General features: G+C 40.6%; 2 protein-coding genes and 1 long non-coding RNA gene across 3 annotated transcripts; 1 reads left to right on the top strand and 2 right to left on the bottom strand.

Moving 5' to 3' along the window:
* Window positions 1-321: 321 nt before the first annotated feature.
* On the top strand, window positions 322-10,454 carry LOC124290229. The gene is made up of 3 exons (XR_006901859.1): window positions 322-331; window positions 6,838-6,844; window positions 10,363-10,454. It is a non-coding gene; the product is annotated as an uncharacterized LOC124290229 (long non-coding RNA).
* On the bottom strand, window positions 4,431-13,501 carry LOC124290228 (high-affinity choline transporter 1-like). The gene is made up of 9 exons (XM_046726943.1): window positions 12,645-13,501; window positions 12,059-12,231; window positions 11,397-11,504; window positions 10,129-10,284; window positions 9,658-9,806; window positions 8,654-8,800; window positions 5,931-6,060; window positions 5,488-5,705; window positions 4,431-5,304 (listed from the first exon to the last, which is right to left on the bottom strand). Exons 2-9 carry the CDS (start codon window positions 12,219-12,221, stop codon window positions 4,750-4,752), a joined length of 1,626 nt encoding a protein of 541 aa, XP_046582899.1. The 5' UTR covers window positions 12,222-12,231; window positions 12,645-13,501; the 3' UTR covers window positions 4,431-4,749.
* A 2,936-nt stretch (window positions 13,502-16,437) lies between these two features.
* Window positions 16,438-27,026, bottom strand: LOC124290218 (high-affinity choline transporter 1-like). Its single transcript, XM_046726931.1, has 7 exons — window positions 26,924-27,026; window positions 25,847-26,002; window positions 24,292-24,440; window positions 23,924-24,070; window positions 22,390-22,519; window positions 21,221-21,438; window positions 16,438-17,407 (listed from the first exon to the last, which is right to left on the bottom strand). Exons 1-7 carry the CDS (start codon window positions 27,024-27,026, stop codon window positions 16,847-16,849), a joined length of 1,464 nt encoding a protein of 487 aa, XP_046582887.1. The 3' UTR covers window positions 16,438-16,846.
* Window positions 27,027-27,249: the final 223 nt, after the last annotated feature.

The following is a 27,249-nucleotide window of genomic DNA, read 5'->3' as shown; positions in this document are numbered from 1 at the left end:
GATTTCTTGTAGCAGTTTTGATGTCTGTATTTAAAGGCACTATTTCACATACACTTCTCTAAAAATAAATACTAGTAATGCATTTCTCTCAATAGTACTATCAGTCCTCAGAGGAGCTACTATATAATTTTATTCCAAAACAAATACGTATTTAGAATATAGCTGAAAGCAGCGATGTCGGTCTAAATGGTCCTTACTGGCTGTGCCTCCCAAGAACTCAATTTGCAAAAGATGTTTGAAGTGTATTTCAGGGCAAGAAATCGCCTAAAACACGCCCAGAACACGTTTTGACACGCGAGCGGATCTCTGAAATACATCCGGGCAAGAAATAGTTCCGGACACGAAATAGTCCCCTCTTTAAAAAGCCTTAGCTCCCCGGTCCATGGATTATTTCCATGAAAAATTGCAGCGTCTGCCTGTGTAAAGCCTAAATGTGCACGTATCTGTTTTGGATAAAAAAAAATATTATTTAAAAAACAAACAAAAAAACTACCGAGCAAAGATAACTTACATCCAAATCTTCCATCTTGTGCATTTAGCCCCTGAAGCAGACGCTAATGTCTGGCACCAAACAGTTTTCGATGTACTGAGCAATTTCTTGCATTAAATCAAGGATAATCTATAACAGGGATATGTCACTCGCTTGCTTTCTTTACCATTTGTACTAATTAACGTGTGCCTCGTCATGCTCCAACGCACACAGTGACTTGGTTCATTCCCAGCGCAAATTCGGCTGCGTTTAACAGTACTTCAGCCAGTCTATTGTATCAGTCGGGATTTTACAAAATGAATGAATGAATTAATTAATTATAGCAAGAATTAAGAGCAATGGCATGGACACTGACAGAATGTTAACTGACACTGTCACACACACCCCAAAAACAGAAAGTTTTAAACTACCAGAAAGCGTTGTAAACACCTTTCCAGTTTTGTAAAATACTAAGATCAACACGAAAGAAAAAAGTTTTAGAACTATAACACTCAAGCATCACAAGCATCAATGGCGGATCAGAACAGATCGGCGATATGTCATATTTTTCACACACATAAAATACACCCTAACAATTTTTCTAAAATTATAAAACTATCCCTATTACTTGCAAACACCTTTCACCTGATGGTATTTTCCCCTCATAAAATTTAAAGGTGTATCTGAAAGAAGTTTTTAGAACAATAACTAGAAACTCTCAAACATCGCCCTGTAGTATTTCAATGGCGGACCAGAACAGATATGTCACATTTTTCACACACCTCAAATACACCCTAACAAAAAAATTTAAATTATGAAACTATCACTATTACTTGCAAACACCTTTCACCTGATAGTATATTCCCCTCATAAAAATTAAAGGTATATGTGAAAGAAGTTTTTAGAACAATAACTAGAAACACTCAAACAACGCCCTGTAGTATTTCAATGGCGGATCAGATCAGATCCGCGATATGTCATATTTCTCACACACCTCAAATACACCCTAACAATTTTTTGAAAGTTATAAAACTATCACTTTTACTTGCAAACACCTTTCAACTAAAGGTATATTTCCCTTCTTAAAATTACACGAATATGTGAAAGAAGTTTTTAGCGATAGAATTTAGTCTTTCTTCGCTGTGTACCGCGAAATGAAGGCAGTGAGCTACAACATGCCGACTTGAAACTTTACTACAAAATCTACTGTACTAATACTGACACTAATAAGAATTATTTGACTTAAAATGAAGTGACAGAATAGGTAACTTATCTTCTACATGTAGGTTTTCAGTTGTCACAACACTCAGCGAATGTAACCAGCTTTGGAAAATAAACCGGGCTCAATCTTAAAAACTAAGCTGCCGCCATATTGGCTACACTGGTCACGTGACGAGCAGAGGCATACGCTAAGGGCCTTTTCGAGGAGTGACCACTCCCCGTTATATAGTCTCCCTGATTCAATATATGGCAAGTGTTCCTCGAAGTTTCAATTATCGATATCAGGCAATTCGTAAGAGATAATAAGTCTTCTATTGCATTGATAGGAGGCTAAAGTGAGTGCATATGTCCCGATATAAGTACTATAGGCCAAAATATTGTCGAAAATGTGTGAAATTGTGCCTTTAACTTGATGGAGACTTCTGTCCTTGGATTCTCTATGTCCCCTGATGTGTACCTGTGTGCATTGTGCCTGGCAGATGGTTTAAGGAGAAAAGCAAATGTCTCAGGATATTGAAGCAGTGCATTTGTTTGCGTTTTTAGTCCATACATTTTTTCTAATGCAACATACATTTTACTTATATGTATTTTTTTTTATCAAACGCCTCACAAACCCATCTGGAGTCTTCTCGGAATTCCTTGTTCTTGTGGGCTAAAAACTCGCCAATTGCTATTCTGATTCACACTGTACAATGGTAATGTTTCTCTCTGTTCCTGGTGATGATGGTGGCTTGACATCCAATGCCAGTGAGTTCTGTTGTTTCTTCCAATCCTAACCCTTATCCTTGATTATGGGAAATTGTGCATTTGACAATGTCACACTTTATCAATGTGATCAATTATTAACTTTCATTATACTTCACTGCGAATGACAATGGAAATAAGTACTGATATCTGTTCACTGCTGACTGGTATATAGTAATAATCCTAATTATTAGTGAAATGATCAAATGTCTGGATATCATATGATGTTGCAATCAGTCCATGTATTTGATCACAGTTATTTTGCAGCCGTCGTTACAGTTACCTTGGAACAGACTTGGGACATATATCCACAGATATAGACAATCCGCTGCTGTCACATTCCAAGAACCAATCGAGTGTCTTGTGTGGTAAATTATGGAAGCTTAACGATAAGGTTCAAACTGAAAGTTACCACACATGACACTCCATATTCAGGTGCTAAGTGGTGAGAGGAGGTAACTTTGCTGCTTCGAGGCAGTTAACAAGAACGTCCTTACATTATCATCTAGTTCTCTAACACTTAACTCTGACCTATGTTACTACGGCACTGTCACTCGAGCCAGATTTGTGTGTTAGCCAAAGCATCAGTATATTCTTTATATTCTTACCTGTTCAATGGAAAAAAGGTTTATAAAACAACAGATATAATAAAGATTAAAATAAACGTCCGTGTTTGTCATCAAGTGTTAACGGGATCGGGTGGTCAGGCTCGCTTGTTTGGTTGATACATCCAATTGCGTAGATCGGTGCTCAGGATGTCAGTCACTGTGTTGTCTGGTCCAGACTCGATGTTCTACAGACTGCCACCGGATAGGTGGAATATTGCTGAGTGCGGCGTTAAACAACAAACAAACAAACAAACTTTGAAGAGTCTATCAGTTCAGTTGGGATGAAAGTCACAGGGGTTTATTACTTTGGCGAAACCCAAGTGAATGTTCACAACAAAATTGCCCAAGGTAACACGATTGCCAATGTTGTACCAGGTAATTTACATAAACTGTCCGGCAAAAGTAGGCATACACCTGACAAGAGTATTTGACCACAAAATTACAGACATTATCGAAACGATTGGCGCCAAGCTGCATTCGGTAAATACTTCCTGTGGTGATGGTTCGGGGAGGGAATTGTGACAGCCTGCAGGCAGGACGTGTCAGTATCCGTTGCCATTTCAACGGCCAGGTCGTCAGTGATGACGTTGTTCAACAGGTGGAGTTACCAGGCAGCATTATCAGCATCCATCCAACACTCAACTATTAATCACCTCCGCTACTGTCAGCATTACAGAAACACTGCAATGTCATCCCTATCTTACTCACCATTCCAGCAAGCTCCCTCGTTGTAAGCATCGAACACTCACTATGAAGATCAACTCCGCTTGACATGATATGCCTTGTCTGAAAATTGCCTTTTTGACTTATATATAAGTTCCTCGGTGATACACAAGACTTTGAATAAAACATATCTAGGTCCGGCAAACTAGTGGTTGAAACGGGATACGTGTTGTCACCGGTTCAGGGTTTACAATATCCCTATGAAGCCGTATGTCGGCATGAACACATTGATTAACGCCATATAACTGGAATATTGTTCAGTGTGGCATAATCAACACACAACTAACAAAACTTTAAATGGCATTTGATTTCATCTGCAACAAATTGCCTTGAACCCTTGAAGTAAGCTTTTACCATAACCAGACCAATCTCATTTAGCGCAGTTGACCATCTTTCCAAAACCTTTCCCAAGGCATCATCGAATTTTGACCGTTCGTGAGTGTTTTATTATTTTTGCAGTATTTTGAAGAGGAAACATTCGGCAACACAATCATCTCGCAAATGAACAGCAGTATACCATTGCTGCACTGAACTGTTCTCAATACATTGTGAGAAGAATCACACAATTGATACTTGGAAATGAACGACGGAGATTTCATGGATTTTAAACAAACATCAGGTACTTGTTACTGGGTATAAATCAATGTACAACTGAGCAATAAACATGAGTACGTAGATTCAACTTTATTGATACTAAAAATACAAATTGGAACACTGAGATTTTTCTCTGAGATAGGGCTACTGACATTGTAAGGAATTACATCACTACCACTGACAGAAAAATACTTTCATTCAATGTAACAACGTTTGTGATACACTGTTGTTAACATTCTCCTGGGCCAGTGAAATATCATTTAACCTGACACTGAACCTCTCTTCGAGTAGAGCTAGTCCTGTGTTGAACGTTGAGGTCTCCATCAACTGACTCTGTGGATTACCAGTGCGGTCATGACTAATAACGAGCACAAAACTGTTTCTTGGTGGTTACTGAAAATAATTATCCCGAAGTGGCATATTTTTATTTTGTGCGAAATCTGTGTATCCGACCTCTCTTTCCTTCATCATCAGATTTTCTCCTCGCTCTTCAGCTCTCTTGGCGTCCTCTTCTCTCTTCATCACATTAAACAAATCTAATCCGATTGGCAGCAACCCACGTCGGAACGCAAGCCTAGTTAACGCTGACACAGATATGATGGCCACAAAGTTGACTATCATCGCCAGGGTTTTGAAAGGGAATAATTGGCCATCAGCTTCTGAGTAAAATGGGTAGTGGATAAGAGCCGGTATGCTGAGCAGAGGGTCCCCACCAGATATTCTGATGAGGAAACTGAATAAGAAGCCGGCGAGAGAGCCGTAGGTGTTGGTGAACCCGATCCAGAGAACGCAGGTGAGTTGGGGGAAGAGGATGACGTACATGAGGTCGGAGCACAAGTAGAACAGTCCATAGACCGAATTAACAAAAATGGCAATGATACACGACAATACACCAGTCACCAGGATACCGACTCTCAAGATCCAAATCACTTCTCGGTCGCTTGCCTGGAGAAAGGAAACGGTTTCATTTAGACATAAGAGGTTACTACTAAAACACCACGAATACAGCATGTATTATATGACTCGCATGTACAGACACAGGGCCAAGAGCCGAATGATCTTGTCTACATTAAGGGGTACACTTTCTTGTGCTTTATGTATGTGTGTGTTCTTCACAGCTGGTTTTACCTGCGGACGTATGACATCTTTGTAGATATTCTTAGCAAAGATGGTTCCACTGGAGAGGACAGAGGAGTCGGCAGATGACATGACAGCAGCAGCCACCACACCAAGTCCCAACACTGCCACCGGAAGTGGACACAGGTAGTTGAGCACCATGGGAAGGATAAAGCTGTGATATTCTTGTGGTATCGGGACTTCGCCTACGTATGCTGTCTGATTCCAATCTGGAAAAATATGTAATAGGAGTCTTTTATTTTTTCTTACACGCTAAATTATATATAAATGAAAATATTGGCAGACAACAATATTCTCAGCTGGTCCTTATTCAGTTGTAAAGGGTCTTACTTTGATCATACCTGACCCAGTTCAGAGATGACTTTAAAGGGGAATTTGTCGTCCCAATCCTTTTCAAATTTAGACATTAATTCCAACATCATTAACATTCTGACCTGCTGCTGCCCCGACTACTCCGATAGCTGCCGACGGTATGGAAACAAGTAAGCTGCAAATCGCAGCTAGAATCGCACTTGTGCGGGCAACACTGGGTGTCTTGCAAGCCAAAATTCTCTGGTAGAAAGCCTGCATGAAAGATGTTAATCTGCGTTACCAAAGTGACAGATACAAGGTATGATTTAAATCGCATATTGTATGGTGCACATGACACTCGGTGGCAGGCCACCTGTATAGAAACAGACATATAGAGAATGTTACAAGGGGTGAAGGATAGCTCATACAAGTACGAATATAGTCGTATAATATACCAAAAGTATCGTAACACCCCATATTTATCATAGTATCAACATAATACCATAGCAAACCTCAGTTTAACTATCTGAATAAAATGACCCTGGAGGATTAATTGGATGGCAAATCTGAACGCAAAATGAACTAAACACTGTATACAGAGAGCCAATCAGGGCAAAATATTGACTCTTTTATGGTGATTATAATTCTGGTCGCATGACGATAACTCTTTAAGATTCAGGCATACAATCCTCAAGAAATCACATAGGCATCAATGTCTACATGTGGCGTAACCTCCACCAGTTGCAATAACATCCATGTACGGCAGTACTGGAGGATCTCCCTAGTGTTTGCTGCAACCCATAATGTTCCAAGCATGTTCTGTGGGAGATCTGGAGTCCTTGCGGGTCAAGGCAGATTTGCTACGGCCTCTTGATGTAAGACATAACCAACGGCACGAGACTGATGTTGCCTGGCATAGTCGTCCATGACGACAGGCCTTCCGTTCAGAAGATGGTCATCGAAATGTGGCACAACAACCCTTTCTAGGATGTCAGTGCTGTACCAGGTGGAAGCCTATTTTAACACACCACTTTACATGAACGAATGAAGTCTTGTGGTTCTGAGAAGATCTTTATTCTCCCTGGTTTGCTGATGTTTTCTAACCAGTCGACTAATCGTCGATGGATGACAATGAACATCTCTTGCAATAGCGGTACATGATATGCCAGCATTCGCATACCAATATCTGCCATTAGTTGAGCAGTTGTCTGTTGAGGAGGACGATATTGCAAGCAATTGCTTAATTTGATATTTGGTTAATGACTGGTAAACGTATTGCACCTACGTATCTAAAATAAGTGTAATAATGTAATAATCATACAAACAAACGTAATTATTACATGAATATAAAGGGCTTTACGGGGTTACAAATGATGGGTGTCGCGATATTTTTTTCCGTGTGCATATTTTCTTGTAGGAATCGTTACTCATACCCGTCTTTAGTCCACGCCCAAACATACTAGTAATTTGTATCTCTTTATCAATTATGTTGAACTGTAATAGTAATTTGAGTGTAGTTTTCAAGATACTGTGTTTTCGTAACACACCATGATTTAAACACTGCCAGAACACGTCAGTATTTATGGGGAAACCTGAGAATTCCTTCTTTTGACTAGAATATCAGTCTTTTTCCTATCACGTCAACACTGAATTCTGGGTGTTTGCAGAAATTTTTCATTACATTTGAATATTGACCGCTTGTCTATGAACGTATAGCGAACAGCATGTAGCAGTGAACACTGAACGCGATCAACAAGTGCCAAGGCTGCCAACAACACTCTGTCACAGCGATGACATAAGTCAGCACTGTTTAAAATATAGAAAAATAACTTATAAATTATCAGCCACATATACAGGTACAACAACTGTAAACCTATCCCGCAGCATTGGTCGTATTGGCAAATTTGACGTCATGCCATTGACGTCAATGTATTGCCGCGCAACGTAACTAAAGTGCGTATTACTTTATAAGAGACATACGGGCCGTTAGGACAGGACATTGTCATAATCAAGATGATCACATTATCTCGTGTTTTTAGAAATTCAAGATAATACAGGCATCAGGCAAAACTTATTTCCGTTTAAGGCACATTTTGTAAATAGCGGGTGTTATGCTTAACCTGGTGTCATCACTGTTCCATATCAAATAATCTGCACAGTTATTTTTCCCTTTACACCAAACGGAATTCGTTCCAGGGATGATCAAGACTGGGTATTCTAAAGAGCATCGCCATTTATTGTCAATACGTGTATTGCATCAGTTCCAGCTAATCGTTTTCACATTTCACAATTGCTTCTGGTCATTATTTTACATCATGAACGTTTTATTTATATTTCACAAATATATACGTTTTGCTTTAAAAAAATGAATTATTAAGTACTTAATATTATGCTGATGGCTTCGCTCGTCAGCATGGTGGCGTGCAATACATGCGTCAGTGACGTGTAGAATGTCGACAGAGGAGGACACGCTGACTTTTTTCGCAAATTCCTCGTGTGATCGTCAGTATAGTCACAACACTGAAGTTACTAGTTCCTTTCAGCATTGGCTTAGTGTGTACTTAGAACAACCACAAAACCAGAGGAAAAACTTAAACTGAGTCTGGAAACCTCACTAGCAGAAAGTTTGTACATATTTTGCAAAACATTGGCTGCTTGTGATAATGCAAACATGTCACCTCTAAACTTGATCATACATTGAGGCTACCACATGCGAAACAAGCAGCCACCACAAATGAAATAGTAATATTTGTGGGACCCATACTTGCCATTATTTGGTCACGGGGGCTTTTATGCCTTATAATTTCGAATTCTATTAGTTTGGGTGGCAAAGTGATTACTGAATTGCAGCGTATAAAACACGTACTTGCCACGACAAGCCTCCAAAGACCACCTGACATGACAAGTCAATGTATATCCCGATCATGTTTGTGGGCAGCTCACCCAGCCACGTGTCCTGGACTCTGGACAGGTCAACGGATGGGTGGAAGAAGGCAAACGGACATGACACAACCTTAAAAGAAAGAATCCTCGATTAAAGCATATACACATGGCCTTGTGTTTAATAAGAACATAAGGGTTGTGAATCATATGAGCGTGAATGTGTACAAGAATAGTATAGCAATTACACACACATAATGACAGGACATTGTTATGTTGGAATCCTCTGTAAAATTAATATTTGAAACATTACTTTATCGAAAATGTGCCATTGGTTGGAACCATGCGAATATACTTAATACTAAATCGGCCTAATAAAGGTGAACTATTTCTGTTATGTGAAATATATAAGGAGGTACAATGGTTTTTTGGGGTAGGCGTAGGGGTGTTAAAGATTATTCCAACGTGTACCTGAGGAATGTTGTACTATGCCGGGCTAATGTTGGTTTGATAGTGCTGTCAAGATGAAATACCAAACCACGGTGTAACCCGATTACCCCACTCAGACACTGCATCGGTATTCCTTTCCGACCTGTCCTTGTTTCATTCCCCTATGTCGTGCGTCATGCAGGGTAACAAGTTCATTCTCGCGGCCAGGGGATCGAACATAGACTTTCCCCGGAGGCTTATATTTCGCACTCTTGTTCCTTACACCACGCAGGCGGTTCAAAACCGTTACGGGTTTCAACTTGATGGATGGTTACTTTCACGCTGTTAATGATACGTTTCCTTTAACAGTATGAACAGTTTTATGTCTAATTACTTATCTTTCCGTTCTTGCATCAAGTATATAGTCCCACAGATACATACATGGCATGCATCAGTGTAGATCCAGTAAGTGTTCCTAGGATAGACATCAATCATCTACTACACGTTTACCTACCAGGATTCGGGTTAGCCATTCATTCAAAGGCATTGTAATATCCTTACCAGTCCCACGCAAAGACAGATGAGCTGGATGACATCAGTGTAGGCCACAGAGTACAGGCCTCCTATGAAGGTGTAGGACACGGCCACACAGCTGGACACGATGACAGACAAGACAGGGTCGAGGTCCAGGATAATGGACATGGTTGACCCTGTAGCATGGCACAGTCCGAAAGTCAAAACAAACAGAGTCCCAGTCAAATGAAAAAATACGCAGAGAATAGACTAAAACTAGTCGCATGTTGTGAGTTACAAATAGATATGATGCATGTGATGTCACTTCTTATACCCTGTCACGGATGTAATTGTCGAACAATTATCTCCTTTTCCGTTTAGTCTCCATAAAACAAACACTAGTGTATGCTTTCTTTTGGATGAAGTTTATCAAAGATAATTGGAGTGGGTATCTCAGCCATGAATGAAATACCATTTGCTGATTAACTTCGTTTGTCAGGACTAAAACCCGTGTCTTACCGAGAGCTGACAAGATGGCGGCCGACCAGAAAACATCTCCCATAAGCTGCGGGAAGAAGAGCAGACTTCCGGCAACATCTCCTAGCTTTTGGTGAATGGGGTCGAGCATCGTGATATAGCCACTGCTCCTCATCTTGGGTGCGTAAAACACCGCCGCTGAAGATGTATGTATATGAAACACTAATGTCCACGGGAATGAGCACTACTAAATGCGTAATGACAGGGTTTGGGCAGTGTTTGAGATAGTCCGCTAGATTCAAACTTAGATATTAAAGTGCAATTTGTAAAAAAGCAATTTGAAACTACAGTCGCTTGTTTAAGTTACCCCCTCTGGGCTGTAGGGGTTAAATTGAAATGTAGACGAAACAAAACATTGCTAGTAGGTACTTCAAACTTGCTTTTAGTGTTTTCGTTGATCTGTTTTAACTATTTTCGATTATCTATGTTGCAGAATAATGTCACGTATGATAATTTCTTCCATAAAGTGTCATACATAGCTGGAAGGGTCTCCCAGGAAAACCCGCTATATGTGATATAAACCAGAATCGCCACGCACAACACGGAGCCTCTGTGTGCTGCTTCAGTTCTTTTGGATGTGTTTAACTCATCATGAAATGTTCAGATTCTGCTTAACGAATTTGTATGCTCCTATTATTTGAAACTGTTTTGTTTGTTTTGTTGTTGTTTGGGTTTTTTGGTTTTGGTGGGGTTTTTTTGGGGGTTGTTTGGGGGGTAAATGACATAAAGATAATGACAAAAATCTGTCTATTTATATAGCGCCAAACTCCAAACTAGGTATGCTCATAGCGCTAACAATCAATAGCACAGCACATTATTACCCCGGATAACCTGGGCTGCCTCTTAGGCGCTAGAAGGTTATAGTTACATGACTTTTTCCACCGGGTACCCATTATCCTGCTGGGTGAACATAGGCAATTTTGAACAAATTCACTTGCCTAAGGTGAGACACATTGTCTCAGATGTGCTTCGTTGTGGGGCAGGACTGAAGTCCTAGAAACTCTCAAGAGTCAAGTTGCCAAACACGGCCACCCATCCAAGGACTCTCCGAGCTCGCCGTTGCTTAACTTCAACTGATTTGTGACCTGAGTTTTGTTCACAGGACCACGCGCCACCATTTTGAAACTGTTATGAACACACATCTCCTATCTTTCAATCATCTCGTGTACACTTGTTAAATCGTTTCTGAAGCCTATAGCGCGTGTAGAATGTACATATGATGCTAAAAAAATTCATTAAATTCACCTCACCAATAACATATGATACGCAATACAGTATGGGCGCATTGGTCCAGATGAGGCCGCTGTATGCCATGGCTTCCGCTGTGCCGTTGATGTAGCCTCCACCGATGTTGGTAGCTGAAGACGTATCTCTATATTATTATAGTTTTTATAATAGAAGCGACAAAACCCTTTCCACATTCATAAGAGTCGACTACAGTTGTGACTATATCATGAGCAGATATTTGTTTCAGCAGGATTACAGTATACCAATCCAATGTAAATTGTGAAATGGTAAAATATACGGTAAATAAATTTTGGTAATTCATGCAAAATAATTTGTAACAACAAATAATTACAGCATTACTCTGAATGACCTCATTGGGTTGATATACAGCGTTCTGTGAGGAGTTAAGTGGCTTTACCAATGAAAGGTTAATAGCTGACAAATTATGTTCTCTGATTCCTGTTCCTATCCTATTCATTCTGTTAAAAGGACTTGGGTTTCCATATATATAGCAAATGTCATTAGACAACCACGAATCCAATGTCTGTTCGGGAGTTTGTTACCTTATGTAATATTAATGTCTTTAATTTGTGACTTTGCACTATATAATATTTGTTTTTCGTAAAATTATATATTTGTACCATCTTGAATGAAACTTGTACATTTAAGGGAAATATTGACGTACCTGACAGGGTAAAGAACGACAGCCATAGTCCCATGCTCCTGTTCGCCACAAATGTGTCTTCAGCACTGTTATTCCTTTGTTTACGAGAGGCGAAGATGCCGATAACGAGGATGAGGATGTAGAACACGATGACGCAGAGGAGTCCAGGGATATTCACGGCCATGGCAGCGCATCTGCTTTCAATATGTTGAATGTATGTTTGGTGATTGTTAACCACCGCACTCAGCAATACTACATCTATATGATGGCGATCTGTAAGAACTTCCAGTCTGACCAACAGATGCTAATGGTCGCCTCTCAAAAACATTCCAGGTCAATTCTATCCCAGATCTCCACGAGTAGGTGGATTAAGAAACATCATAAACCACGATCACAAAGAAGCAAACTATCAAACTGTTGAATACAAAAAATTCTTAATCTGTCAATCCAGTTTCGAGAATAACATGATTAACAGAAGCCAATCAAACACTTTATTTACCCTGTTGATGCATTTTTGATAAGCATAAGTTACACGTATCAAAGAACATCGCATGCTTATTTGGAATACTGTTGTAACCTGTCCTGTTTTCTGTTAAGGTAAACTTACCAGTGTTAACCAAAACCTGAAATTCCGTCAGCAAATGGGATATTCACGTCTGCCTGCGTGTCCGATACTGTTCTGAATGTTTTCCCTAATAATAGCTATACATACTATGGAGGCTGAAAGGCTACGGAAGCTTAATGGTGCCACATTGGGTGTAAAATCGTATTCTTTTAAATCGAAATTTCTTGGTATTTCAAGTTATTGTTCGACATGTCGAGATTTTTCTAGTTACTTCTATTGTACGGATTTTATTTCTCGTCATTTCAAGTGTATTTTAAAAACATAAACAATTCAAAGAATAATTTGAATTGAGAGAAATAATAATACCAAATAATAAGAGTAAGAGGGAAAAGTTCGAAATTTTCTAATTGTTTAAAGAAATTTCAAAGACAAACAGACTATTCAAAATTGAAAAAAAATAACCGATGTGACGAGCAAAACCTCGACATCTCGCCAAAAAACACAAAATATGCAAGAATAACAGAAGTAAAGACACACTATTAATTTACAAAACTACATTTGTGATACCAAAGTGGCACAACTTGGCGTTAGTAAAAACAGATTGTGGCGTTGACATTTACACAGGGTGGGTCAACAGAGCTTGGCAGGATGCTGTGACCTATTCAGTGTACTCACGGTATAACTGCAGTAATTTTAGCTTATTTGTATTTAGGAACTTACTGGCGATCTATGCCCTGTTTCAATGATGTATTATCAGGGATGCCTTTCTCTGTCGGTAGGAATAGGAAAGTAGTCTGTTGGTTAGATAGTGTGATGGGTCAGTGTAAAAAAAACCGCTGTCTGTGAGTGTGACAGTGTAATGGGAAACATTGTCTGTCAGTGTGTGTGTGTGTCCCGGGACCTATTGTCTGTCAGTGTGACAGAGTGATGGCAGCCATTGTCTGTCAGTGTGACAGTGCCCCGGGAACCGTTGTCTGACAGTGTGACAGTGTGCCGGGAACCATTGTCTGTCAGTGTGACAGTGTCCCCGGAGCCATTGTCTGACAGTGTGACAGTGTGCCCGGAGCCATTGTTTGTCAGTGTGACAGTGTGACGGCAGCCATTGTCTGTCAGTGTGACAGTGCCCCGGGAACCGTTGTCTGACAGTGTGACAGTTTCCCGGGAACCATTGTCTGTCAGTTTGACAGTGTGGAAAAAACGGTGTCTGTGAGTGTGACAGTGAAATAGGAACCATTGTCTGTCAGTGTTTGTGTCCCGGGACCTATTGTCTGTCAGTCTGACAGTGTTCCGGGAACCATTGTCTGACAGTGTGACAGTGTGACTGGAACAATTGTCTGTCCACCAGATGGCGATCTATGCCCTGTTTCAATGATGTATTATCAGGGATGCCTTTCTCTATGGTAGGAATAGGAAAGTAGTCTGTTGGTTAGATAGTGTGATGGGTCAGTGAGAAAAAAACGATGTCTGTGAGTGTGACAGTGTAATGGGAACCATTGTCTGTCAGTGTGTGTGTCCCGGGACCTATTGTCTGTCAGTGTGACAGAGTGATGGCAGCCATTGTCTGTCAGTGTGACAGTGCCTCGAGAGCCATTTTCTGCCAGTGTGACAGAGTGACGCAGCCATTTCTGTCAGTGTGACAGTGTCCCGGGAACTGTTGTCTGACAGTGTGACAGTGTCCCGGGAACCATTGTCTGTCAGTTTGACAGTGTGACTGGAACCATTGTCTGTCAGTGTGACAGAGTGACGGCAGGGATTGTCCACAACTGTGACAGAGTGACGCAGCCATTTCTGTCAGTGTGACAGTGTCTCGGGAACTGTTGTCTGACAGTGTGACAGTGTCCCGGGAACCGTTGTCTGACAGTGTGACAGTGTCCCGGGCACCATTGTCTGTCAGTTTGACAGTGTGACTGGAAACATTGTCTGTCAGTATGACAGGGTGACGGCAGCCATTGTCTGCCACTGTGACAGAATGACGGCAGCTATTGTCTCAGAGTCACAGAGTGACGGCAGCCATTGTCTGTCAGTGTGACAGTGTCCCGGGAACCATTGTCTGTCAGTGTTACAGTGTGCCGGGAACTATTGTCTATCAGTGTGACAGTGTCCCGGGAGCCATTTTCTGCGAGTTTGACAGAGTGACGGCCGCCATTGTCTGTCAGAGTGACAGAATGACGGCATCCAGATTGACGGGAGACTCTCTGACTGCTGGACCTATTCTCTTGTTGACTGTGAGTCTGACGTATAGTCGAGTCCATTTTTTTATGCAAATATATACTGAACATCATTGATAACGCACCACCTGTAAATTTTGAAATATGGTAATAGGATTGTTTTGAGAGTGAAAATGAACGTTGGAAATGTTGTTAATGACACAAAAGACAATAAATAATGCTGTACAGGAAAGAACGGATTGCCCGAACACATCATGGAACACATCAGATGACAACAACAAAATTCATGCACAACACACACGAAAAGCACAAATTGCATGCGTAAAACATGCTGATTAGGGGTATAAATGACCGTCGGCAAAAAACAGTTCTCATTTTAGCTGTACCTCCGCTAGTAAAGTTTATTTTGCAATGCCAAGATTGTCACCAGAGGGACGAGAACGGGCGTTGGGCATGTTGCAGGTTGGCACATCAAGCAGGATTATTGCCAGACGATTTGGTTGCCATCATTCCACCATCATAAGACTTGCCAACAGGTACCAACAAACAGGAACCACCAGGGACCGCCAGCGTCCTGGCCAGACACGTGTTACCACCCCTCGCCAAGATCGAGACATTGTTCGGCGCAATATTCGGGATCGTACGTTGCCGGCCGCCAGAACCGCCAACGCTGTCCAAGGCCGACGTGGTTTGATCAGTGCTTCCACCGTCCGACGCCGTCTCCGTGCGGCAGGATTACGGTGTCGACGCCCTTATGTTGGACCCATCCTGACTGATAGACATCGCCGTGAACGCCGACGATGGGCTGAACAGCATCGTTTGTGGTTGTTACGACGTTGGCATGGTGTTGTGTTCTCTGACGATTCACGTTTTCACTTGCGAAATGCTGACGGGCGTCTACGGGTATGGCGTCGACGGGGAGAACGTTACCATCAGGACTGTGTTGTGCAAACAGATCGATGGGGTGGAGACAGCATTATGGTGTGTGGGAGTTCAGTTATCATCACAAAACCGCTCTGGTAGTTTGTCGTGGCAGAGTGAATGCCCTTTACTACCGTGACACCACTCAACGTCGTTCCCTTCTTTAACCAACATCAAGATCTGCACTGCACACATTCAAGCAGGACAATGCTCGAGCGCACACTGCACGCGTTGCAACACAGTTTCTGGCAAACAACAACATTCCTCTACTTCCATGGCCTGTATTGTCACCAGATTTGTCTCCCATTGAACACTTGTGGGATTACATCGGCCAACGCCTCTCACGTCCCCCACAGATCAACAACCTTGGGGAACTTGAGAATGCCTTCTACACAAGAGTGGAATGCATTGCCTCAAAACATTCTTCAGAGACTTATCAGTTCAATGAGGAGACGTTGCACAGCGTATGTTGCTGCTAACGGTGGTCATACACGTTACTGACTTTCCGATTTGACTACATCTTTCTTTCATGGTCAGCTGAATTAAAACTTCACTGTTTTGCTGGATTCGTTCTTGTTTCTTTTCTTTACTAATCATTGGACTACAAAAGTATGCAAAATTTACACCGATTGCTCATTTATGCTCTTGGAAATCCAAACTAATACAGGTGGTGCTTTTTCAATGATGTTCGGTATATTTAACTCACATTCAACGAAAAAGAAGGATACAAACACAAAAGCCAAGAATACATGCGTCTCACTATATTCATAGTACATTGTTTACGATAACATGTATGTCAAGGCGGGATGGACAGGGGCCCGAGGATTCAACACGTAATGATGAGATAATTTCATGACGGGCAATCTCAGTTCAACATTTCAGCAACTCTCCAATGTTATCAGTGTCTGAGGTCAACATACTAAACATTCCAGCAAGCGCCACTCTTGTAAGCATCGAAACCATGCAACTGAGGTCAACTCCATACACTGAAGTATTATCTACCATGACATGAAAATTGCCTTTGGGACATATACTTAACGTCCTTCATACACAAGACTTTGTATAAAAACTATGTTGGCCATCTCTCTCTCTACTGGTATCTATTCACATTGACACATTGGTCAGACTAGATATACGTCATGACTAAGAAAGGGTTCATTGCATGTCGTTATCCCTAAGTTTCATCTTCTCATTTTGTGCATAATCCAGGTCTCTGTTACCATGATCTCGTTCCTTCATCATCAGATTTTCTCCTCTCTCTTCAGTTCTCTTGGCGTCCTCTTCTCTCTTTATCACATTAAACACATCCCATCTGGTGGACAGCCAGCCTCGTCGGAATATAAGCCTAGTGAACGCTGATACAGATAAGATGGCCACAAAGTTGACTACCATCGCCAGTGTCTTGAAAGGGAACAATTGGCCGTCAGCTTCTGTGTAATATGGAAAGTGAATGAGAGGCGGTATTCCAAGGAGGACGTCCCCAGCAGCCACTCTCAGAAAGAGGCTGAGGATGTAGCCGGTGAGAGAGCCGTAGGTGTTGGTGAACCCGATCCAGAGAACGCAGGTGAGTTGGGGGAACAGGATGACGTACATGAGGTCGGAACACATGTAATACAATCCGTATACCGTCTTCACCATGATGGCAAGCACGCATGACAATGTACCAGTGACCAGTATACCACCTCTCAAGACCCACATCACTTCTCGGTCGCTGGCCTAAAGTGAAGGAAAAGGCGATGCTAGTCAGTTGCTACTATATTATATTTCAATTATGAAGAATTAAGGATAGATATTAAAATGGCATTTTTTTAAAATTTTGAATAGAAGAATTTTTTGTCAGACGCCGAAGAAGGTATGCATGATTTTGATATAGATATTCAGGGATAATTAGCAGCTACAAATATTGATACTAAATGTCAGCCTCTATAATGGTGAATGGTGATGGCAACATCAAATGATGAATATTTTACTTGTGCCTGCGTGCAGTTTGCCTTCTCAATGATCAGATAATTATAATTGTCATTAAAAAGCTGATGTTTAATTTCTTCAGGACTTGCTTCTCATGTTTCCTTGTTGTAAACTCAGCCATTTGTTTTTCTTTCCACCAGTAGATATTTGTATTGCACAACATTATAATTGTATTTGATATGTTTGTATGATGTGCATGAATACTTTACTTCTAGCTTAACACATGCATGACTTGTGAGCAGCTACTCCACATAAGTATATCTGCATGGAATGATTGTGGGTTAAGTTTGCATTATTGTTATAACAATATTTGATTTGATGCAAATGTTCTATATCATATTTATTCCAAAGAAACAGACTTAATGCTACAGTTGTCTCTGAGTACTTTTGAGTTACAATCAGGCTAGAAACCTATACTCACACGCAAAAGAAACGCACGTTTCTTACTCAAAAGAAAGTAATTAAACTCAGACCCCTAAAATTATAACAACGTTGGTAAATAATGATGGTTGATGGTGTTGTTAACATTTTCTTTTGCGTTTTGCAAAGCCAGTGTGGGAACAGAAGGAAAAAAACGAATCGCCAGAGCGCACCGCTTCAATGGCGATGTGGGCACCATGCACACTTTCCTCATGCAATCAAACATGCACGAGTTGTCACCATCTTCAGTGGGTATAAAACTGAGCCAAAATGTTTGGCCAGTCACTCTTTGTTCAACAATGCCACGTTTAAATCAACTTGAGAGGAATCAGGCTATCGGACAGTTGGAAGCTTGAGAGTCTGTCCAAGATGTTGTCCGTCACTTTAATGTCAACATAACCACGATCTACCGTCTCCAGCATCGATACAACACAACGCAGACTACAGATGACCTTCCCCGAAGCGGCCAACCTAGGGTCATCACCCCTCGACAAGATCGACACATTACACGTCAACACCAGCGAGATCCTTTCCTGGCAGCAAGCCAGACTGCTCGAGACACCATAGGAACGCATAATCGACGCATCAGCCGTGACACTGTCATCCGACGTCTTCGTTCCAACAACCTACGATGTCGCCGACCAGCACGTCGTCCTGTCCTCCAACCACGGCATCGACAAGCACGACTTCAGTGGGCACAGGGTCATCAAAACTGGCGTCAACGTGAATGGAGACGTGTCATATTCTCTGATGAGAGTCGGTTTTGTGTGTCACATGCAGATGGAAGGGTCAGAGTTTGGCGACGTCAAGGAGATCGTTTTGCTGACAGAAATGTTTTGGAAAGGAATGCATGGGGTGGACCTAGTGTCATGCTTTGGGAATTTGACTTAATGCGAGACTTGGACCAATGTGCTTCCAGAATGTGGGTCAAGGTCGAGGACATGGGGTCACAGCTCAGCGTTACATTGACCAAGTCATCAGACCCCATGTTGTTCCACGTTTCGCCCAACATCGTAACCACCTTTTCCAGCAGGATAACGCTCGTCCACATGTTGCAAGAGTTACCATGGACTTTCTTCAACATCACAACATCCGTGTCCTACCGTGGCCAGCTCTCAGCCCTGGCCTGAACCCCATCGAGCACTTGTGGGATGAGGTTCAAAGGCGCCTGAATGAAGTGCGACCAGTGCCTACAACTGCTGATGAACTTCGTACAGCTGTTCTGGGTGTGTGCAGGAGGATCCCCAGGGCCTTTACGAATCGTCTGATCCACTCCATGTACAGGAGATGTGTTGCAGTGATCAATGCTAATGGTGGCCACACCAGGTATTGAATGACGTCATGGCAATTGACTAGAATCTGCGCAACCCTTTTGCTGTCACAAAATGTAATGTCGTCATCTGTTTTTGTTGCCAATGAACTGCTCAAATTTCTGTATATCTGACGCTGTTGGTATTTGTATTCTGTACTGTTAAAAAATAAGTACATATATACTTTTTACTAGACTTGCGTTTCTTTTGCGTGTGAGTTTATATAGATAGTTTGTTGGGGGAATAAATTTTCAACATTTATTGCCAAAACAAGAATATGCAGACGTCATATAAAATTTACATAAATGTATCATACACATCCTCTGGGGGGTGGTCAGTAGGGTTTTTATGTTGAGACATTTTTTATTTACTTTTTATTTTAAAAGCATTAGCTTGTAAGAAATCTCAAAGTATATTTCAAACGATGATGACTGGTATCTGTACTGAGAACAAGTAACTGCTTGGATGACAGATGCAAGGTACATATTCGTTTTGGTATATTTCAAGAACATAGTGTCACACACTGGATAACAATTGCAATTTTCAGATGTTTGAAAAACTGTTGATCAAAACTTATCATTAAACTTCTGAACGTTTTTTCTACAATTATTAATAAAGTCACGGATGTGTCATAACCATACATCCGCGACAAAGGTCGCCCCTGTGCTTCATGTTAGGCTTATCCCCGATAATTACTACTAGAATGAGGACTATTTGCTAGATTTGAATAAAGCAATAGTCAAGGACATGTCGAGAGAAATAGCACAAAAGCTGATAAACAAAGTGAGTTTGCATTATTTCATCCATACAAAAGTGTGATCTGACGTTGTAAATGCCGCGACAACATACCGATTTAGATGGCGTTCTCCCAGCGTGTCAATTAGTTTTGTACTTGGACATTAAACAAATGATGCTTTTCTAAGCTAACAAAAACGTCAAAATATGTGTCAGTTATTGGCATTGTATGAGACTTTTTTTAATGAAAGTACAACACAAACAGTATAACGCGTTACATGTAGCACGTCGAGTCTGGAACCAAACCGGAAACGAGAAGTTAGACGATCGCTTATTCCATTTGAAAGGGATGCTTTCTGAGGAACAGAAAGCATCACCCATTCTAAGCGCTTTACTGTAGGGGTACGTACGTCCCAAAACATTCAAGGTAAATTTATACTTGTAAACCAGCTTTTTAAACGTAATATTTTTGTAATTTTAACTTATGGCTAGATTTTACTACAATTACCCGTCGCTGAAGGGATGGTGTAAATCCAGCTAGTGTCCATGTAGGTAGCAAAGGCAGTGTAAGTCCCATGGTCCCAAGTATGGTGATCTACCTTTAGTTGTTGGCGATCTGTAGCCTGTTTACATATTGTATTGTCCAAATAGTGCTATCAGTTTTAACTTTCCACACTAGTTTTAGTTGTAATTGTGATATTCTAGTTGTTTTTACTGTCTTTCGTCGACAGGTTTTTATAATATACATATATTCCATTTTAATGTCAAATATGTTCTCGTCACGATATGGCTGAAATATTTCCGATGTGACATTAAATATTAACTCACTCACTCACTGCTGGCGATCTATAGCTATCTTACATTGTATTGTCCAAAACTAGTTTTCTACTTTTAAAGAAATATGCTAGTTAGTTTTAACTCATTTTGTGAAAATCTAGTAATTTTACTGTCTTTCGCTGACAAGGTTTTATATATTATATGCATTATGACTTTAGAACTAGTTTTAGTCACGATATGGCAGAAATATTGCCGTTGGGACTTTACGTTTTAACTCATCCACTCGCTATAGGCGCTTTATGAAGTGTTCTCTCTGTACCTGTGGACGTATGACGTCTTTGTAGATATTCTTAGCAAAGATGGTTCCACTAGAGAGGACCGAGGAGTCGGCAGATGACATGACAGCAGCTGCCACCACACCCAGTCCCAACACTGCCACCGGAAGTGGACACAGGTAGTTGAGCACCATGGGAAGGACAAAGCTATGATATTCTTTTGGTATTGGGATTTCGCCATCGTAGGTTGTGGCATTCCAATCTGAAAAAACAATATGCTTGTGCTTTAAGATTCCAAAGTGACAAGGAAAAATCAGTTCGTATCTTCGAAATATCTACTAGCACAGACGGGATACAATTCGGCGACGTTTGAAAATGGGACTAAGTACTAAGCAGTGTTTATTTCAATTTCCAAACGTATTTCTTAACACCCCGACATATGCTGAAGAATATCTGTTTGCCTCCATGTGCAACAGTCGTCCAAACTAATGGTATTTGTATTTGTCAGCACAATGCCCGTGCTCGTGGGTTTTATCTAGCTGCATTACTTCGGGGTTTCTGGGCATATTAACTATAAACTTATAACGATTTCTTGAGACGTTAAGGGCAGAATAGGTGTGAAAACCACGTCATGATATAACTGGAATACTGTCAAAAAAGTGGTTGTAGATCAAACACACTCGCTACTTTCTACAGTATCGGTTGTTGAAACCTTTATGATCTTAATAAAATCGGAGTTTTATGTCCTGAACGCACTTATGTAATTCATCAAATTCACACTTGACCAAAAGGACGTATGGAATAATTCCTTTTCAAAATGATGTACATACATGAATCATAAATAGTATGTCACGTAGTATGTAACGTTTACGGTATCGTGAAGAAAACGTCATATTTTCGCTGCTAAACGTCTCTCTGCAAAGTTACAGTTCAGTGTCGTGACAGAATTAGAACGCTGGGGCGATACATACACTGGTTTTGACGTGAGAAATGATGAAATGTATCACCAGACGCAAGGTGTGAACTCAGCTGGTATGACACGCTGATGTCATCATGCCCCTGGCTATTAGGAACACTGATTCATATTGACAATAGAAAGACTTTTGTGAACAGCGCATCCTATACACCAAAGCTCGAAATGCTAATACAAAAATTTCAAATTTCAAATTTTAAAACAATAATTCTCAATTGAATAGATCATTCATTACAAAACCTGTTGCGGATCCAACTATTCCAACAGCCGCTGGGGGTATGGCAAGAAGTAAGCTACACAGCGCTGCCAGGATAGAACTTGTACGGGCAATACTTGGTGTCTTGCAAGCCAAAACTCTCTGGTAGAACACCTGTAAAACAAATGTTCATGGATTTACAAGCACAATACACACACAATCACATGATATCAATAACGTTCACACTAAATAACTGAACCAGAGGTCTGTCACATGAATCTTCATGAATGGTGAACATATTGCTGGGTTACTAACGGCCTAGGGTTTTGCTCTCTTGTAATAGTACATTGTTAGCCGGAGTTATCTTCTCTCCTGGTGGGGAATTGGATGGGGCAGATCCGTATCTTTATATTTTCAAATTTGTCAACATACATTATATTTCGTAATTCTCAACTGTAAACTTGTACTTCTTAGTCTAGGATATTTCATACTGTAATGAAATTCACTTACAGGTTTTAGATATTGAAGTCTTTGAGAGGTATTTAGAAGTTGGATGAACATGAATACATGAACTCCTAATGTTCTTTGTTACCTGATAAAAGCAGCAAGAAGTAGCTCTGAAACGCTGCAGTTAGAAATAAAAGCAGCAAGAAGTAGCTCTGAAACGCTGCAGTTAGAAATAAAAGCAGCAAGAAGTAGCTCTGAAACGCTGCAGTTAGAAATAAAAGCAGCAAGAAGTAGCTCTGAAACGCTGCAGTTAGAAATAAAAGCAGCAAGAAGTAGCTCTGAAACGCTGCAGTTAGAAATAAAAGCAGCAAGAAGTAGCTCTGAAACGCTGCAGTTAGAAATAAATGAAGTTATTATCCATAGCAAATGTCATGTTTTCGGGTTTGCATATTGCTAATGCTCCAGAACGACGAGTTCCTCATATTACAGAAGTTCATGTCCGTAAATGTACCTCAGAGTGTGTCAATCCGAAACACGTGTGAAGTAATAGTAATACTGTTTGTCAACTTGTTTGTTGTAGCCCAACCTATATCGCTGAATTTCATGAATTTTATACTCACGGAAACAAATAAGGGAACACATGAAAGTACAAGTGTTCCTTTATTCTTTTCCAGGGTTCGTCACAAGGTATGTATTGCTGTGGGTGAAATTCTCGAAATACATAAAGGAACACTTGTACTTCCATGTGTTCCCTTATTCGTTTCCATGAGTACATGCATATATCAGTGTGCAGTGTACACTTTGAATGAACTCATCCAGTCACATAGCGAAATGGTGCTGATCAGAAAGGAAACGAGTCGCATCGAAATCATCTGGACGGAAACTGACCTATTCTATAGCTCAGTTCACGTAACCGTCAACGACCTATGCAATTAATACACTATTGAAAAAATAGCACGAAAAACACCTTTAAAGACATGGTTGCCAACTACACTGGGCCTTTTCTGCCGTCAGGTTTCCATAAAGGACATACGTGATGGATTAAATGAGTTCAGCATCAAGTTCATACTTCCCGAAACAAATAATCGAAAATGATTTGGAAGTGATAGTATCAACAAATGTGTAGCATACCTGCCATGGTAGACCGCCAAATATGATTTGGCAACAGAGATCTGCATAAGAACCGATCTGGTTTCTGTGTATCTCACCAACCCAAGTGTCCTGGACTCTGGACAGGTCAACAGATGGGTGGAAGAAGGCAAAGGGACATGACACAATCTGAACAAAATGAAGACAGTTCAGTACTTCCACATCGAATTTATTTCAATCCAGCTTAACATAAAGTGACTGATTGCCAAATGATGGTAAGCAGGCAGGACAGAATGGTCTTATTTGAAATGAAAATATATTTGTTGATTGAAATGTATAGTCCATTTGAGTAAAAGCTATATTTTCTAAGAATTCTTAGTTTTAATCTCATCACAGTGTAATATCCTTACCAGTCCCACGGAGAGACAGATGAGTTGGATGACATCAGTGTAGGCCACAGAGTACAGCCCACCTATAAAGGTGTAGAACACGGACACACAGCTGGACACGATGATGGATAGAACAGGGTCCAGGTCCAGGATAAGGGACATGGTGGACCCTGTAACATGGGGAAGTTGGGCTTTCAGTTACAGAACATTATTCAGTGTAACCCCTGTTGTGCTTCACACGTAAAATCTCTAAAGCATGGATCATCTGTGTGTTACACTTATACCAAACCTGCAAGACAAGCATGGATCAGTTGTGTGTTACACTTATACCAAACCTGCAAGACAAGCATGGATCAGTTGTGTGTTACACTTATACCAAATCTGCAAGACAAGCATGGATCAGTTGTGTGTTACACTTATACCAAACCTGCAAGACAAGCATGGATCAGTTGTGTGTTACACTTATACCAAATCTGCAAGACAAGCATGGATCCTTTTGTGAGTTATAACGGTAGTTCGTTACAATTATTTTACTAAGATATACTTTTCTTATCTTATCTTAATCTTTATTATCTGAGGCAGTGTTATGAGTCCATACCAGTGTTTGAACTCAAGCACGGAACCTTTGTTGTGTTACCCCGTTATCAGTTCTACAAGACAAGTATTTATCCTTTGTTGTGTTACCCCCATATCAGTTCTACAAGACAAGTATTTATCCTTTGTTGTGTTACCCCCATATCAGTTCTACAAGACAAGTATTTATCCTTTGTTGTGTTACCCCCATATCAGTTCTACAAGACAAGTATTTATCCTTTGTTGTGTTACCCCCATATCAGTTCTACAAGGCAAGTATTTATCCTTTGTTGTGTTACCCCCATATCAGTTCTACAAGACAAGTATTTATCCTTTGTTGTGTTACCCCCATATCAGTTCTACAAGACAAGTATTTATCCTTTGTTGTGTTACCCCATATCAGTTCTACAAGACAAGTATTTATCCTTTGTTTGTTACCCCATATCAGTTCTACAAGACAAGTATTTATCCTTTGTTGTGTTACCCCATATCAGTTCTACAAGGCAAGTATTTATCCTTTGTTGTGTTACCCCCATATCAGTTCTACAAGACAAGTATTTATCCTTTGTTGTGTTACCCCCATATCAGTTCTACAAGACAAGTATTTATCCTTTGTTGTGTTACCCCCATATCAGTTCTACAAGACAAGTATTTATCCTTTGTTGTGTTACCCCCATATCAGTTCTACAAGACAAGTATTTATCCTTTGTTGTGTTACCCCATATCAGTTCTACAAGACAAGTATTTATCATTTGGTGTGTTATCCCCATATCAGTTCTACAAGACAAGTATTTATCCTTTGTTGTGTTACCCCTATATCAGTTCTACAAGACAAGTATGGATCCAATTTCACCCTCGATGTTAATCTATATTATCTTAGATAATGCTGTGACAATGACTCTGGACTATCATTTTAATCAAAATGGACCCCGTCCACTCCCACCTCGTATGTTTTTTATGTTTTGGATTCCAGTTCATGTAGCTTTGACTTGTATGATCTTACCCAGAGCTGACAAGATGGCTGCAGTCCAGAAGACATCTCCCATAAGCTGCGGGAAGAAGAGCATACTCCCGGCACGACCGCCAACCTTTGCCTGTATGGGGTCGAACATGGTGATGTATCCACCTCTCCTCATCTTAGGCGCGTAGAACACTCCAGCTGAAGATTTATTTAATATACAGTTTATGTATTTAAATGAAATGAGCTAAAATGACGCTAACCATTTCAAACATAAACTAACGAGGGTGGAAGACAAAACTTGTCACAACTTATTGGTAGTGATTCAAGAACACAACAATGCTAAAATCGGAATCCTACATAGAATTTCTTTTCATACTGGAAATGTTTCTCATAAATTGAAACATGGTGTAGAACATAGACCTCTTGCTCAGAAGGTGTTTGATCACGTTTGCAATATCAAACGCCTTCAAAACATTTCATGGTTGTGCGAGCTATTGTAGGAATTATGTCATTGTTTTGGCTTGTGCCATAGGTTCCAGTGTTTATTCGAGTGGACACATGCCCTGCCTGTGCAAGTGTTTGTAGTTTTCATGCCACTGGTTCCACATCCCGAATCTACCACACACTGGTGTGGCGTCCCGTAGATGGGTAGTAACACAGACCAGTCGCATGTGAAGACTAAACAGACAAACACTGACCTATAAACCTATCATCCATAAGGCAAACACCCGTATAAGCATCCGTTCAGTCAGAAATCACTGCAACTAGAAGCTATGTATGTATGCTGCAGTCCAAATGTCAACGGTTTCTCATCGTGAAACATGTGTGTCCAATTTCCTGGTACTCAACATTTCAGAAACACCTGTTTGTCAAGCTGTGGGAATAAGCTAACATGACAACAAGACTTCAACGACTTTTAATTTCTTGTAACAACGTCCCTAGTCAAGAAATGGTGATACTCGATTACATATTGAATGTATGATTTTACTGTGAGTGGAGTATTGGTTCACCTTGCCAATGTGGTTCATAGGTTCATCTTACCAATGTGGTTCGTTGGGTCAGCTTACCAATGCGGTTCATGGGTTCATCTTACCAATGTGGTTCATATGTTCATCTTACCAATGGTGATTGAGATGCAGTACAGAACAGGAACATTGGTCCACACGAGGCCGCTGTATGCCATCGCCTCCGCTGTGCCGTTGAGGTAGCCTCCCCCCGACATTGGTTGCTGAGGACGTGTGACAGTATATCATAAGTTACGATAAAACAAATGAAACATCCTAAATGTCGAAGCATTTTTAGTATGAGTTACAGTATCAATTGTATTGACGTATTATGAGAATCGTATTTAATGGAAAAATAGTATGTCTCTGTCGAAAGTTAAGTATGATCGGATAATTATGAAAGAAAATACTCATGGTTGTTATTAGCACAAAAAACTCATA

Source organism: Haliotis rubra, unplaced genomic scaffold, assembly GCF_003918875.1.
Source record: "Haliotis rubra isolate DU_JTF1 unplaced genomic scaffold, ASM391887v1 Scf46, whole genome shotgun sequence".
Classification (NCBI taxonomy): Eukaryota; Metazoa; Mollusca; class Gastropoda; order Lepetellida; family Haliotidae; genus Haliotis; species Haliotis rubra.
Note: the sequence above shows the minus strand (reverse complement) of the source record. Positions and strands in the feature narration are given on the sequence as shown.

Excerpts from the sequence above, each read along its gene's own strand:
- LOC124290218 (XM_046726931.1), bottom strand. The coding sequence starts at position 27,026 with ATGTCGGGGGGAGGCTACCTCAACGGCACAGCGGAGGCGATGGCATAC. Across the intron at positions 22,520-23,923 it reads TTGGCGGTCTACCATGGCAG|GTGTTCTACCAGAGAGTTTT; the intron begins GTATGCTACACA and ends TTTGTTTTACAG. Across the intron at positions 21,439-22,389 it reads AATAGTTGGATCCGCAACAG|ATTGGAATGCCACAACCTAC; the intron begins GTTTTGTAATGA and ends TTGTTTTTTCAG.
- LOC124290228 (XM_046726943.1), bottom strand. The coding sequence starts at position 12,221 with ATGGCCGTGAATATCCCTGGACTCCTCTGCGTCATCGTGTTCTACATC. Across the intron at positions 11,505-12,058 it reads GTCGTTCTTTACCCTGTCAG|CTACCAACATCGGTGGAGGC; the intron begins GTACGTCAATAT and ends ATACGTCTTCAG. Across the intron at positions 8,801-9,657 it reads TCTGTCTTTGCGTGGGACTG|GTTGTGTCATGTCCGTTTGC; the intron begins GTAAGGATATTA and ends CTTTCTTTTAAG.